The 16,803-nt window shown below is 37.2% G+C and overlaps 1 protein-coding gene across 1 annotated transcript in view; it reads left to right on the top strand.

Annotated features, from left to right (window-relative positions):
- The first annotated feature begins 6,391 nt into the window (after nt 1-6,391).
- LOC140233231 (uncharacterized) overlaps nt 6,392-16,803 on the top strand; it is a 29,889-nt gene continuing 19,477 nt past the window's right edge. The window contains exons 1-2 of the mRNA XM_072313342.1: nt 6,392-6,568; nt 7,122-7,372. Of these exons, the coding sequence (XP_072169443.1) occupies nt 6,553-6,568; nt 7,122-7,372 (267 nt within the window). The 5' untranslated portion in view covers nt 6,392-6,552. The remainder of the gene's footprint in view (nt 6,569-7,121; nt 7,373-16,803) is intronic.

Below are 16,803 nucleotides of genomic sequence, written 5' to 3'. Positions count from 1 at the left end.
TCATTATCCATGCGAAACCGGCTGTTGAATTTACACTTTTGCACTATTTCGCTTGGAATCGGGCAATGATGTGCGTTCATCGCTGCTACGAGATCGTCATACTTCATGGCAGAGGGCTTGGTTGGGGCCACCAGGTTCCGTAGCAATTTGTATGACGAAGGCCCAATGACTGTGAGCAATGTCGCCTGCTTTTTTCCCTCAGATGTAATGTCATTGGCTTTAAAATAGAGGTCCAGCCGTTCGACGTACTGCGACCATTCCTCTCTCCCCTCCAGAAACTCCTCAATTTTCCCGATGAGAGCCATCCTATACAGTACAGATATAGGTGCATTCGAAAAAATATCCTCGTCGCCAGTGAAGTGACCTGCTATGAGCACAATCAAATAGAGAACGATCGGCACACTCGGAGTTAAGAGAGAGATTGACTTTATTGGAAGAGCTGCATTCAGCCAACGCTCGAGACAGACTGACCAAAACACTGAGACTGCCTGGTCATAAATACATCGGTACATTGCTACTACCAGTATGGTGGTCCACCATGATGTGAGGACACCTGTCCCTTTAATCCCTCCGATATACGAGTGATGTGATATTAAGCCCTCTGGCCGACAGAGCTCAGACACCCTGTCTGGTCCGAGTCTAGCCTGATTACATAATATACTAATATACTACAGTAACATTTATGCATATTCATGAATATTCAAATGAAAAAATGTGTGACCTAATTTTAGTAACCATGTCTTCACGCATTACAACATTTTGCAGGTGTATATACAGAATGTGATAGAGCAGTTTAGGAATAGGATGTATAGTAGGTTTAGATGGTAAGACATTAGGAACAGGTTAGGTTAGGATGATAGGATCAGGACTAGGCTGGAGTAGGCCATATTAATCCCGATATTGTGTCTAACATAATCTCATATGCAATAATATGCCCAATTCAACCCTTAATCTTTATTTTTAATAATATCGTGTGATAATAACATGGTATTGTGGGTAATATCCGTTACATCATACTGGGTATTGGGGAAATGCAGTAATAGCGGGTGGTAATAACGTGGAAATGCTGGAAATATCGGTTACAACTGTACATCATACCAGGTAATATTGGGTAAATGGAGTAATATTGGCAACGTGGAAATGCCGGAAATATCAGTTTCATTATAACGGGTAGGCCTAATATTGGGTAAATGCAATAATAGCAGGGTTATATTGGGCAAATGCAGTAATATCGGGTGGTAATAACATCAGTGGAAATGCTGGAAATATCGGTTACATCATACCGGGTAATATCGGGTAAAATGCCCAGTGGGCAGGTCTACACAAATTTCTATCTACTGATATATACACGAGAGCAATAATTCCAACAGGTCAATAAATTCTACTACACTATTTGCCTTGAAATGATTGCTGTTTAAATGATGATGGTTAATGACATCTTGATTCTGATATTTACATGAACTCTCATGTGATGCGATGTTAAATTATAATCACCTCGAGGAACACGTAAAACTCGATGTGTGCCTCTCCTGGTGACTGGGCGTTTTCAGAACGTTTTTTCACATGACAATCGCGATGCATCAATTCGATTCAGTCATGTTTTCTCATTATTTTGATTTACCTTAAACTCTGTATATAATAGCCGAAGTGAAATCGGTGTAGTATTTGACAAGTAGATCAAAATACTCGACTGGAACCCAGGAAAAGTAAAGCATTGTTAGAGTAAAGGTTACATTTCGTTATTCCGAAAGTTCAATATTCCGAAGGTTCGTTAACCCGAAAACGAAACAGGGTTCGTAATTCCGAAGGTTCGTTAGTACGCACCGTCTGTTCGTTTTCGGAATAACAAACCTTGGGAATAACGGACGTTATTTCATTTTCGGATAAGCAAACCTTCGGAATAACGAACCCTATTTCATTTCGGATTAACAAGCCTTCGAAATAACCTTCAGAATAACGCCACAAATGTTGGGATTAAAGAACCTTTTTTCTTCTTCGGATTTAACGAACATCTAGGTAGGCTATAGGGAATTTGCGTATTTCGGAATAACGAACCTTATTATGTCATTTGCGGATTAACGAACCTTCGGAATAACGAACATCGTCCCAATTTCTTTAATTGCTGAACTCACCACTGGGAGTCACCAGATCTCCCATCGCATGGTCTTGTGCAGTGACTTCCCCTGAATCTGTAGTATAAACTCCGATCTGCAGCCAGAACCCAGGCATTCCACTGGATCAGACTATCCACGGTACTGGTCGTTTGCACGCCATCGGTAATCCGTTCGCCATTTAGGTACCAGATCAGGTGTTGTGAGCCAAACACTTTATCGGCTGTACACACAGCTGTCACTTCCTCGTTTGGTGTCAGAGGGCTTGGTACATCGAGAGTCACGCTTATTCCGCCTATGTGAGCCAGTAAAAGATAAGAATACAAGAGACTGATGCGGCCTGATGGACTAAAAAAAAGAAAAAAAAAAGAAGAAAATCTAAATCACAAGAGATGCATGTGCAGGAAGAACTAAGGTGAAGTGAAATTTCGATTGTTAGGCCTACAATTTTTTGATGTAATACTGTCCTATCTTGTCTTTGAATGTAGTCTTCTATAGCGTCATCTTTTTTTTTTCATCATGGAGGCACAATTTCATAAAAGGAAAATTGACATTTACAAGCACACAAGATGAAACAGATGGACACTGGTTATAATCCACAGCTGATTCCGATGACAAGTAGTGTATTAGAGCATAATATCCTACCAATACAGCGAATGGCGACGGAAAATATCCCAAACAGGGCAAACACTCGTCTCTCGGTCGTCATCCCCGGACGCATGGTAGAACCTGGTTGTGAAAGCTAAAGGGCAGCAAAGACAAAACAGGTTTAAGTTTTCAGCAAATTTTGATAACAATTTGATAGATTATATAAAACGATTTCATGTAATGTATTAAAAAAAAAAACCCGAAATTGAGCAAGGAATTACAAGAAGAAAAAGAAGTGGCAGAAAGGGAAGAATAATACATGAACATGCACCAAATTGAAAGTTAATAGATTTTACATGAGCGAGGCACTGTGATTCAAGTGGAGAGTCCGAGTATTCGTTGGCCCCCGTTCGTCACTTTGATGTATTATGAACTCGCTTCTCCTGCATGAGTGCTTGTTGGAGCGACTATAATAAGCGGATGTGTCACCATATGCAGTACGTGCTGTTCTTGAAATTCAAGACAACGTGTATAATTTCTTTCTACATTGTCAACGAAGTTGATCACAGAGAGTCAGGCAAAGGCATATACAGACAGACAGACACACTGACACACAGACACACACACACACACGCACACACACACACACTGAAATATTTGCACCATGTCCATCAAGAATATGAATAACAATCGAGAAACTTTGAAATTTGCAACCATTATTTTGGCTTGTCTTACTCATAACACATCCACAGACACTGTCACGACATGCTATGTGATATTATGTCGTCCAAGGAAATTTTGCCATCTCTTGGTCAACTATATTTTGAGAAAAAGATAAATTTCCTTTTCCTTTGAATTAAGGTTTTGTCTATGATTATGATAATAAATGTAAAAGGGTTTTATCAAATAAACCCTTTAAAAATTCTTATATATTGAAACGAACTATTTTTCAATTATAAATTGAAAACCGAGGAGCTAGATTACTTTTTATATAGTATAAATATAAACCATTCAATGCGCATTCATTTGCAAGACAGCTATCTATATAACAAATGCTTACACAACATTGCGTGACATAAATTAATTTGGTCATTACGCCGTCAGTTGCAATGATTTAGCAACTCACGAGGGGAGTCAGGGTTATAGTGCCAAGTTATTAACATGGCCTAAAAAACACAATTGTATGATTAATGGAGTTGATAAGTCTATGACTTATACGCCTCGTTTTGTCTTCATATGTGATTTTTACTGTTTCTTGGAAAACGAGAACATCATAACCTGTACTTTATTCTTATCTTTGTCCTGTTCAACAACAACAACAACAGCAACAACAAAATTACTGACATGAATTTTGCAGTTACACCCATTATAGTAATGCTAATCATCGGGGGTTTGCAAAAACAACATGCGAGAATTAAAAAAAAAAGTATTTCTTATAATTCTTTGTTTAATTGCTCATAATATACTGAAGCAGAAGCAACCTAACGCTGAGAAAGAACATTCTGAATACTGAAGCAGAAAAAACCTAACGCTAAGAAAGAACATTTTGAAAGGACTCTCTAAGATCACATAGATTACCACGCAGATAATGTATGCAGAACACACCGTTTACATAAGATTACGACGATGCATTTTTAATTGTCACGGACATACACATTATATATCATTTACTTATCCCTCTCATTACCTTTCTGTGTAAGAACTTTCTCTAAATTTCACCTTTCTCATGTAAAAATTTATAATGCACTCTAAAAACGCAAATGTTGAATATCAACATTTAAAAGGGCCGAGGAGTGACAGCATTTTTGAAGTGTTGCATCCAACTTTTAAGATAACATTTTAAATGTTGAATCTAGCAGGAAAACCAACACTTTGAAAATGTTGTCTCTCCTCGGCCCTTTTAAATGCTGATTCAACATTTGTGTTTTTAGAGTGTGTGAACCTGCCAGCAACATGTAGGCCTATAGGACCCTATGCAGATGTTTAGTACGTAGCATCATTATCCTGTATCTCCACACAAAGCCTTTACGGAAAATGAAAGAGAGACAATTGACAGAGAAAACCAATGAATGCCACAATGTACTGTGTTGGGGGTACTCAGATTTTTCATCCAATGCATTTGTAATCATTGGCATTTCACCGCTTCATACTTTATGATATAAATCAGGGGTACTTCATCTATGGATTGTTTTAGCAAATGCCCGGTGATCTGATGTAAAAGAGCACGTAACACATCCAAGATTTCCTTATTATCATAATATCATGCAAGGGATTAAGTGTTCTCTCCTATTTATTAAAAACAAACAAACACAGAGAACAATTTTTATTGACCTTGTCAGCAGATATGTTGTAAGAAAACCGGAATATCGTAGATTGACACCACGGAATAACTCATGTTTCATTCCCAAAGCTTAAGATAGTCATACATTTCACTGATATTACACAAATATTAACCATGCAGATGTATTTGGTTTACTTCCGCGTCGGAGAGAAAATATGCAATTTACTCTGCTCACCCCTAGGTATGATGTCAAGATCTGTCATAAAATGTTTCGACGATAAACCTTCACGTACTTGTGATCAACATATAAATTCTTCTCAAGATAAGTCACACATAAGCGAAGACCGGTTGCCGACCTAAAACTTCTGAAACCACCGGTCTACATTTGCATGGTTGTCAGAGATCAGTGTAATAATGTTGTTCTGACGTCGGCTAATGGTTGTCAGATTTTGGCTAGATACCGATCGGAGACCGGTTTTGGTAGGAAAAGGGTTCTTTTGATCGTGAAATAAAAGGAAAGCATGTGATGCAATGTTTTCATAATTTCATATTTCATAATATTTCTGTACGGGCAATTTCATGATGAAGTGCAAAAATATCAACATAATTTGCTATAGATTTCACTCAATATTGGTTAATGTTGAAGTCAAAATAATGTGCAAATTGTGGATGAATATCAAATGGCTTTTATTTGCATGCTTAATTTGGATTTATTCATTCCGCTTTCTTTGATGTTTACAAAATAATACATAAAATGGCTTGTATGGGACCAAATTATATGAGGTTGCTAATGATTTTATGCTTTTGTTTATTTGCTCTCTTTTTCCACAACGGCCCATAAGTAACACACTACGAAATGTTCATATGAACCCTAAAATCTGTATGTATTTGCATAAAATTGCATTTTAGCCAGTGGAACTAAACAATGTGACTCTTCTGCTTTAATATGCGATGATATAAATTATGACATCATTGACTAAAAATTTGACATCTAAGGGGACCCATATCTCTAACTATAGTTGTAATATCAACATAATCTCATCTTTCATTCCCAATCCCAGATTATTTGCAAGACTTTCAAAAGCTTGGCATAATGTCTGACATGTCATAAGTTGTTTGTGCTACAGCCGACAAACAAACTTTTTATTTACCCCACAGAAGAATAGAAGAGTCCGCAACAACTTCTCGATATCGATCAACTATTTGTTCGCACACACTCGAGTGTGCTGAGCGCCGCTCAACTGTATCCGATATTTTCTCCCATGTGCTACACTTCACTTGTTCGGTGTCACCATATAACAGGTGTACGTGTATGTTGGCAAATCAGGACATCAGCACCGCGGGGGTAAAGCGTTACGTTGCTGTCGACAACGGTACGCTCTGCCTGCCTGTGCTGGTGTAACTGGTCTTGATTCCATTTGTTGGTGCCGATTCTTGTAAACTCAACTCGCTTGCTGCGATGTTTTTGCCCTCAGAAACGCGAAAGTCTGCTTGCCCCAGTTATCGATGGCAAATGTTTCGACATGATGAACGTTAGCACCAAAAGCAGGAAGTGACAGTTCTCGTTCAACAATGTTGCATAAAAGAGGTGAGTTCGTGTATTTCCTCTTGTTCATATATACATTGACACCATTGTACAGTCAGCGCAGTGCAGTGCATGGGTTCTTGAGGTCATTGGAAATTGGTATTGGGTTTACAATGCATGTGAAGTTCCATGATGCTTTCCTCCAAAATCAGTTGACTTTTCTCTTTCTCTCGCTGAACAGCTGGTTGAATAAAGTATTGGTATATATCCCTTTTCTGTTGTGGCTTACATTGAATTGCAACTAGACTCTATATCCTGCACCAATTAATATTTGTGTTTATTGACATGATTTAGTATATGTTTGTCATGATGTTTGTATGAAATAGTTGATGTAGTTCGAGATCTAGGCTCTAAAAATTGAAGAGTTGATTGTTCAAAATAAAATATCAACAGGTGTTTTACATTTAGTAAGATAATTGCCGTATAGGCAAGCATTTTGATGTTGTACCTGCTGCCCTGGAGATGTGATATAGAGGAAGAATTAATGGGAAAGGTTGTCTTCTGCAAAATGCAGTATTAAAATCAGTAAGAAATTCTGGTGTCTCTCACCCTTCAGCCAATCCGACGGAGCGGATTTACCAGAAGGTGGTTGAGCCCAGTTTGGGTAGCTTCCGGGCCGTACCCCACGCCAGCCACAGCTATGTCCGCCATCAGCCGGCCCTGCCGGCGCCCACGGCCCCTTCTCTCATCCTGACTAGCGCCCTCGATAGGCCTGCATCTGTACCTCCGGAGACGAGACTGCCAAAGATTCAAGTTGGTACTAGAATGACGCGGAGTGCAATGGACTTAGGGATTGGGCAAATCATGGTGAGTTGATTATCATTATGCTGTTCGTCATGCGGTACTGTAAAACGAGGAATGTTCACATGCATTCTAATTTCGCGAGCACCAAGATTCGTGAAATTAGAATGCATGCGAAAGTTCTTGTCTACACTATATGCATTGAATGCCATTCCGCGAAAAAAAGGCCTTCGGCTCCAATTTGCGAAAAATTCATGCCGCGAATATATCATGTTTTACAGTATCAGGCAGTGCTAGGTGCATTTAGATATGATTACCATAACTGAACGAACAAACTTCTCATTAAAAAAAAAGACATATACACTGTATAATGTTGTATTATCACCATAATGAAAACAAAAATCTGTATACCTCTGTGCTTGCAATTGCTTGCTTGTAGCATGATCAGCAACAACAACAAAGAAAGAGAAAGAAAGACAAGAAATACATTTTACAGAAATAAGGAGTGTTAATTTTCCATAGGTGCCACCACAGGCTTGTATATTAATCTTGAACAACTTGTACAGCTTGTTAGTTAAGGTCATGGAGAAAATGCAAGAAAATGCAAAGTTCAGAGAGAGAGAGAGAGGGAGAAAGAATGGGATCTAATAGGATTAATAATAGATTAAGTTTACAGAATGCTATTTCTCAACCTGTTGAAGACTAGTCTTGAGTATTCTCAAGTAGGTGTCTATGGTAAATGCCTGTTATAGCAAAGTCAGCTTGTCCTCGGTTAAACTATAATAAAAAATATATGTGGTATGATGGTATGATTATCATTTCATTAAAAGAAGACAGAATATAAGGAGTTCTCCAACAATATTTTACGACAAATATACTTTTCTGACTATGATAACCTAGAACTAAGCACCTTCAATCAAACATTTATATTATGGAGTACATAATGTACTATGTTCATGCATTACCTTGTTGGAGTGACATATCAAATCAGACTTGAAGTTATAGCTTATAACCCTCTTAAGGGGCCCATTGCATCTGATACTAGAGATAATTCTGTATGCAAAAATTAATCCTTTGTTTAATGATGATACCTCTGTTTCGCTTGGTCTGATTAGAAATCTTTGAAACCGTAGACGTTATAAAACATAGATCTTCTTCTTTGTGTTTCATATTTAAAGTACATTTTCATAAACTTGGCATCTTGATACTAGCTCATACAATTTGTCTTTCAGTGCTTTGCCAAATAGATATATATCATATCATGTTCATTGACTTTGTTACCTTTGAGCTTGAAGAGCATATCATTATGCAGAACAACTGTTTGTTATTCATACAGGTGGTAGAACAAGGAAACACTCCAAATGTTAGTAATCAGGGTTGAAATTATAGACAATTCAAGAGATCTATATTAAACCAATGCACACATTTAACCACAAGAGGGCACTATAAGAATTTGGGCTTCCTATAACTGGACGAAGAAGGTGAAATTGGGTTGTTTTTTCTTACATATATGTAAAACATGCATGAACTGTAGTTCTCATGTAGAAACACTGATGCTACTGTATGTGATAAATGTAGTTGGTATAGTCACCCTTTTTGAACAAACTGATAAGTGAATTTTTACCCCCACCATCACTATATTCTGGAAAAAATCTCAAAGTGCTTGTTTTATATATCATCTCGACTCTTTCTTTCCATTTTGATTTTCGCAATGTGATTGTTCTCCGGCTTCTTGCTTACGTACACCATATTACCTCCATTTGGAGACCAAGAGTCAGTGCTTGGTCATATATTCACAGGAATTAAAAAGAAGAGAGTGTCCTTTGCAATGAGTCCATTCACCATTGTGAATGTGATAACCTTAATTTTAATTCTAAAAGAAAAGAAAAGAAAAGAAAACAAAGCAAAGAGGAGTAGCATACTACTGTTGTATAGCGGATAAGACTCTTGACTTCCAATCGGAGGACACAAGTTCGATTCCGGCCCAGTGCTATGTCCTTGGACAAGATGATTTTACCCACTTGACCCAGGTGCATAAATGGGTACCTGGCAACGCTGGGGTAATGATAATGACAGGACCCTCTGGTAGAGCAGTGATGGCAACACTGAAGAGGCAACCCTGGATTACAGTGTAATAGTCCTTATTATATTATTGTTAAAACTGAGTCACATGAAGCAAATTGCTCCATTTTAGGTGTTTATTGGGTGCCCTGCTTTTATATCTCCTTGTATGATATTTTCTGTATACTGTTACCACTGTTGTCTGTATATCTTCCTTAGTTATACATGTGTCCATTTCTCATTTGTCTCTCAGAAAATTTTAATGTGCAAAAGAAGTAATGTTGAGAATGAGTGGAAATACATTGCACCTCTTGAAGTATGAACAACATTGCCACTGTTATGTGTAAGATCCTATTTAAAGTGAAAATTCTGCTTCAAGGTATACATGTCTGGTAAAAGCACACGCGTAATACAGGGACTGCTGTGTGTTCTTTATCTCAGAAGGGAAACCCCAATTCTATCGTATCTCCAAAGTCTCTTGTACCCACAAGTCTGCACCTTTTATTAGCATCCAAGATCCAAGAGAGTCCAGAACTGCTTTTTGTTGTATTTGTTTGCGCTTGTTTTTAACAGCAAACAGTTAAGCTCAGTGCAACTGCTGCTAGCAAACAATACGCTCTTGGACATTGAAATGGATATGTTGTGTGTATCTATTCCTGTTTTATGTAAAGAGATTAGTGTAGTAGTAAAACAAACAAGTCTGGCAGGTTACTGGATAGCAATTCAAATGATCCTTGTTCTTGTCATGTAGGCTCCAGATTTAGAGATTTTCATTGCAAAAGGAGCTAACTCCATTCTTTTTAAGTTGAGATATTTGTGATTAAATATGCTAGAAAACTATGAAATAAAATGATAAGAAAATATGGGAAATCTTTAATCATAACTTCAAGAATATTCCTTATGTTGTGAGTGCGGTATCACTGGGAAAGTTTTATTCTGCTCTATCTGATGATGGACTTACTTTGAAATGTTTAAAAATGGCGCCTAGCCCAATTTGCAATGAAACTCTACAATTGCACCTCCGTTCATGAGCGTTGAATGCATAAGCACTGCTTTTTCATGATTAGTAATTCTCTTCAACTCTTGATTTTTAGTGTAAAAGCGTAGGATGTTATTTTCATTCTTATCACATGAAAACAAGTAAATTCATACACTTTTATATCTGTATGACATGCATCTAAGCAAGTAAAAAGTAGTTACAGAAATGGAAGTAAATAGCACATGACAGAGATTAGGTAGTTTTGTCTGCAGGGAGGATGTCATTTTATAGGTATGGCTCTCCGAAATGAAATGGTTTGAAATCTTCATTTATGGTTTGCAGAATATTGCTTCATTCCAACCAGTCAGTATAAAACATTTTTCAATACTTTAGTCATGTGTATTTGAATCAACTCTTTTCTCCCTTTAAAAATCACCAATGAAAGTTAACTCACATATATTGAAAGAACACTGTACAGAAAAAACAAAACAAAACAAAGAAAAGCTAATTTTGTCAATTGATGTTTTCCCTTATGGCAGTTTTGTTTTACACAACAGAATTAATGATCAGCTTCTGTAGCAATAATCTCAAGACAAAGCAGATTAAACAAGTTGGATCTTGATTGCCTGGAATTGGTTTAGCTATCAGGGACTGAAATGTTGCATCCTATCTAGATTCCACTTGTACAGGTATTAACAAGGGTGGGAAACCTACCAAATACGTAATAAGAAAATCAATAGGGCCTACAGTGTGAATTGAAACCACACTAGTGCCCTATGGACCATGGGCATCATTAAGTGTATTCAGAAGATGATAGAACTTGCTGCTGTGGAATTTCGTTTCAAATACTGCCCAGTGTCTTGGAGCGAGAAGATTTATCTGCTGCTTTTGTAACAGCTACAAATGTATGGTATTTGCTATGCCAATTTTGAGAAACTTTGTGGCTGCCTTTTTGGGGAGAAAGCCTAGAAAACTTGAAAAGGATTTTTGTAGTGAACAAAAGCTGTACACCTTCAATTCTTTACCAGATTGATATGCTCATGAAGTGCCTGCTTGCAATTGCAGTGTATATAATTATGTATTAACGTTCATTGTGCCACAAATACTAGCTTCTTCGATCTTATGACACTGCATCAGATAAATGCTATACATGTCCTGGATGTGTTGCAGAGCTACCAGGAGCCGTGGCCCTGTTCACACTATTTAAGTAAGACAATTGCAATATTGGAGAAGTGCCCTACACTGTAAATGCTCGATAGCATTTTTTGCTTGGATGGCAACTTCCGGTGTTCATGTAATCGGTAGCCCTCTTTGCAACATCTCCCAATTTTTACAAGATGAATACATTTGCAATGTACCGTCATATGCAGATCTATGCTTCTTATCAAATATCTGGTGATCAACGTGATATCTTTAACGGCTTTAACTTACAAGTGTATCTCATTCAACTTGTCTTTCCAAATTAACATTGAAAGGTTATATCTGTTTTCAAATTCCTTTAACACATCTTGAATGCTTAGGGCAAATTTGTGTCTGTGGAGGATGAAAGGGCTGATATTAATGAGATGTCATCTTTCACCAGTAATGCTAATTTCTAAATCAGATACATGTTGTAATGTGCACTGACATGCAAGTCATTATCTTGAGCCACACAATAATGGGTGTCTGCTCCTCTCGAGCACCCTCCATCAAAGAATTTTATTAGTAAGTACAAGAAATGAAGGAGCCAGCCGTGTGCAGATTGAGCCTTCATTATACAATGTATGTATCTATCCAGTCTGAAACGGGTCTCCAATGGCACCGATTGATTTTTAGTTGGATCCAATGGACAGCAAGCGATGTGTGATAATCCTCATGTTTGCCAAAAGATTAAGTCTCATGTTAGAGATCAGGACATCAATAGTTCCTTTTGTGTCACAGAAAATGTAGCTGCACAGAAAACGGTTGGCGAGAGTGGGTCTGAGAGATATACCCTCCCCATGTATTGTTCATGATTGATGCTCCTTCCCCAGTACATGGATGTCGTCTCACTTTATTGTCTGGAGATTATAGCCTGTTGATTTGGAGACAATGTGAACATTTGTACAAAGTCAGTGTGGGCTAGCTTTCCAGGCAGTTATGAGTGCATAAGTAGTTTCCTTTCTTTCTTTTGATTCCTTGTTTTAAATGAGTAACACAGATGGTTCTTTTTCAAATTGTGGTATCGTTTCTTTTGAAAAGTTTACTGGCATTTCTTAGTTAATCTTGGCATACAGATGTAGCTGTGGGCATTCATAGAAAATCAAAAGAAAAAATTAGAAAACTGTCTCCTATCATACTGCCAGCTAGTCTCAGAGGAACATAAAGCGTGAGCCTGTTGATTACTTGACAATTTGATGGGAACACTTTGTCTAGGCTATGCATAATCTGCATGGCTAACTTTCCATAGAACTCTGTGTGCATGAGCAGTCATTTATATCAGGGAATTCACGCCGCCAATACAATGTAGTTCTCTAATTTCAAGGAACAGTTAATCAGCTTTCGTCACTGGATGTTGCATTGCCCTACCAGATGCATTCACTGAAACTCAGAAGGAAAAAAAACCACCCCACAAAACATCTACAAGTGTGCTTCTCACAAGCTGCGTCAATCTCAGAGATAACATTTAGTGTGAGTCTGTTGATATTGTCACTTTCATACTAATAATACTATGAAAGTCTATCTCCTATGTACATGTACACTGCTGGCTCAATTTCCATGGAGCTCTGTGTGCATGAGCTTTTTTTTTTCTTACTTGAGGTTTGTTTGCTATGAATGATGCCAGGCTTTGTTTTTTGCTTTTTGTTTTTGTTTTTGTATTTTGTGTTTTGTGTTTTTTGTACAATCTATCATATGTGTGTGTATATATTTATATGTCAAAGTTGATCTAAGATGCATTATACATATTTTTGTAGACTCACTTTCTATATGGAGGTCACTTCCATAATTTCCACTTTCATAATTGGTTTACAAACTTTGCATTAAAAACAAACAGACAAACAAACAAACAAAAATACATGGTGTCAAATAATGATAGTGGCGGAATCATGAGAAGCACAAAGTACGCTTATTGAAAATGATCCCTTAAGAAATGTGATGTAAATATGTGTAATCATTTATAATCATTTGTAATTGAATTGAAACAAACATAAATACAAAATGCGATAAGATTCACAACTTGAAATCAATCCCAAAAAACAAAACTGGATACGTGGTATATGAAAGAAAAGAAGAAAAAAAGAAAACTCCATATTCAACTATTCATCAACTTGTAACTTAATTGCATCAAAAAGATGTTGTTTATAAAATAATCTTTTGAATTGTCTTATGGTCTTACTGATCCTGAAAACTATATTCAAATTATTCCATAAAATAATACCTTTATGAAATATTGATGACTGTGTACAAGATGTGCGATTTAATGGGAGATGGATATTCTGACCATTTCTGGTATCATAATCATGAATTGAACTGTTCAGGGTAAAATAATCAGAGAATACATCAGGAAGAGGTCTATGAACATTGCTTTTTTTGAGATCATAGAGTCTTGAGCACAATATGTTTGCTTTTCTCATGGAATGTGCTGGCAGACAATGGCCCACCATTGGCTGATCAAAGCCATGTGCACAGCTGTGCAGCTGGGAGCATTGAGCATTGGTGGCTTTTATTGTCTTTACCTTATCATTGTGACGAACAAGACGCACACCTGCCATTTCTTTTCAGGTGAATCCCAGAAATAATCAATAATTGGCTCCCACGTAGTCTGAAATCCTTTGCTTTTGGCCACCTCATGGACAGCGTGAGGTCATTTGTGATCTTTTGTTGTGCATATTTTGTCGTATATTTGTCATAGTAGCTTTCTACTATTGTCAAGATAACTGTTCACTTGATATTTCTTGAGTTGGGCAAAATATTTCTACCATTGATGCACGAATGCATTGGCGTCAGGTGTGTAATGAACACCTTAGAACATTTGCAATCATGGTTGCTACAATGTATGTGATGTTTTATGATCTATTATATCAGGCAGGGGTGGGGGTGGGGTCATTTTAGCGTAAAGTCAAGTTATTACTGTAAATGCAATGTCACTTATTTGCTTAAAGGCATAATTTACCATTTGCAGACCTTGAAACAAAAACCCAGCATTAGTGCTTCGAAATAGTTCTAAAATGTGATTTAGGGATAGAAACAACCAATGTAAAAATGTGAATCCGTATAATCGATGTTAAGTGTTGTTAGATACACAAAATGTGAACAATAGTTATAATAAAATGTTTCCAGACTAAACCGCATACAGTTACGGTTTATTGAGAAAAACACTGACATCTCCTTATATTTTAGGCTTTATCGCGAAAATTGTATATGGTAGGATGTTTTGTGATACAACAGACCTACACATATGCATCAAATGTGATATCTTGAACATTTTTGAAATCTTTTCTCCCAAAGGTAAACTGGACCTTTAAATCAAGAGCTGTATAAATCTGATAAATTTTAACAAAAATTTCAACATTATACAGACAGGAGCTGTGTAATCATAAGTGTGATGAACCTTAGAACTGTTTTTACTCAAATGTTAGAATGTCACAAACGTCACTCAAGTTTTCAAGGATTTATTTATCTATTCATAACCAGTTATATATATTTGAATACTAGAATTGTATCCTTGAAAAACCTTCTTAACTGAAGAAGAATGCTAACACAGTTATCTTTTTAAGAATAAAGAAACAAATATATAAATGCAATATTTATGTTTTTTGGTGTGTTTTTTTTCTTGCAAAACATCTGTTGAAGAGTACATTGCAAGGATGGTTGCAGTCATAGGATGACAATTTTGTTGTACCACAAAGTGCCACAAACAATCATTCGCTTGAAAAAAGATTCTCAACACTAATCATTTGTTTGATTACTATTTTTGCAGTGTCACAGGGTTTTAGATGTTAACAGTCCCAACTCCTTTGGTGATGGAAGAGATTCACCTGTTATTATCCCTGCTAAATCTAGTAAAATGGTCTTTTCAGACATGTTGTTTACCAGCTCTTCCAAGTACTCTTAAACTCTCTGCATCTTCTTTTGAATCATTGCCTACAAGATGAAAAGAATGGAGTTTTTCAAGAGTAGACTACTTGTAGCACTCCTGAGGAAAAAAATTCTTTCACGGCATCGCCCCAAATATTGATCCGTCTTTAAGTGAGTAGGCGACGCACCCGTCTGTGCTTTGTAGGTTTCACCTTGGAGCTTCTGCACAGCAGCGAACACCAAGGAGTCATCAGTCGGCTGCTTTGGCTGAGGTTGTCTGTCATTGGTCCTTTCATCTAGAATCATGAATATGGAATTATGATGTGTATAAATGGTTGAAGTGAGTCGATAGAAAGAAAATATATCATTTGGAAAGAGAAATGTGGAAATTTGGCAAGATTGGACTTTCGAGTGCAGGATGTTTCAAGGTGTGATGCAGGGTTTTCATAGCAAAGTTTATGACATGGGCCAATAGTGCAGAGGACTCCACAGAAACAACACCACTATCAGAAGTGTATGCTACCTTTCATTCTTCTTAATGTGCCTATGACATGTTTCAGGACAAGAAAGAAGAAAAACACACTAAACAACAAAAGCAATAAAAATGTTAAATGTATTTTTGAATAGTTTTATGAATAGTCCTAAATGCTTGTAGACTGACTGTGACGTATACACTTGACAAAGATCTCATAAACTTTTTGTAGTGCGGTAATGACATATAGTTGTGTTGAACTCGTGTAACCTGAATTTCATGCAAAACCTCTGTGTATTATACATTTCTGCAGACATTATTACGATTTGACCTTTGAAATTGAGACAATTATTGTTCTGATATGCATGCCCAAATGGTGATCAAGGTCTACCACAGGTATAATTTTATGTTAATGAACAATTTATCTGTTTGTATATCAGGGGTGTATGAAGGGGGCAAAAGTACCCTCTTTAGCCATATGCATGCTCTTGATACTAGATGTTTAAGATATTTCTAAGTTTGATGCACTTTTGATTACTGAAGATTACCTATTATATGTTAGTCATCTGGGACATTTAGAAAGTACACAGCTATGTTGTATTTTAAAGTGTCTGAAAGATATATAAAAAAGGCATTTTGTGTAAGCCAAAAGAGGGACACCTGCCCTTAATTACAGCCCCTCCCCCTCCTCCTGTATAAGACCCTGTCTTGATCTTGTTTTACACAATATGTAGACCATCTTTACCGGTATTTGGAGATAAGACAGTCAGAGAATCTCCTGTGCATTTTGGTGGATCAATTGTATTTGTCCTTGTGTTTGCATTGTGCCCGCATCAAAAGAGCCTGAGCCTTGTTACTATGGTTTAGCCCCGAGCGCGCTATTGTGCCGGCGTCTTTACCTGCCTTTTGACTTTCTATATGCTGTGTGGGGCTTGCGACTCCGCTGTA

Source organism: Diadema setosum, chromosome 9 (assembly GCF_964275005.1).
Source record: "Diadema setosum chromosome 9, eeDiaSeto1, whole genome shotgun sequence".
Classification (NCBI taxonomy): domain Eukaryota; kingdom Metazoa; phylum Echinodermata; class Echinoidea; order Diadematoida; family Diadematidae; genus Diadema; species Diadema setosum.
The sequence above is the reverse complement of the archived record's forward strand: the minus strand, read 5'-3'. Positions and strand labels throughout refer to the sequence as shown.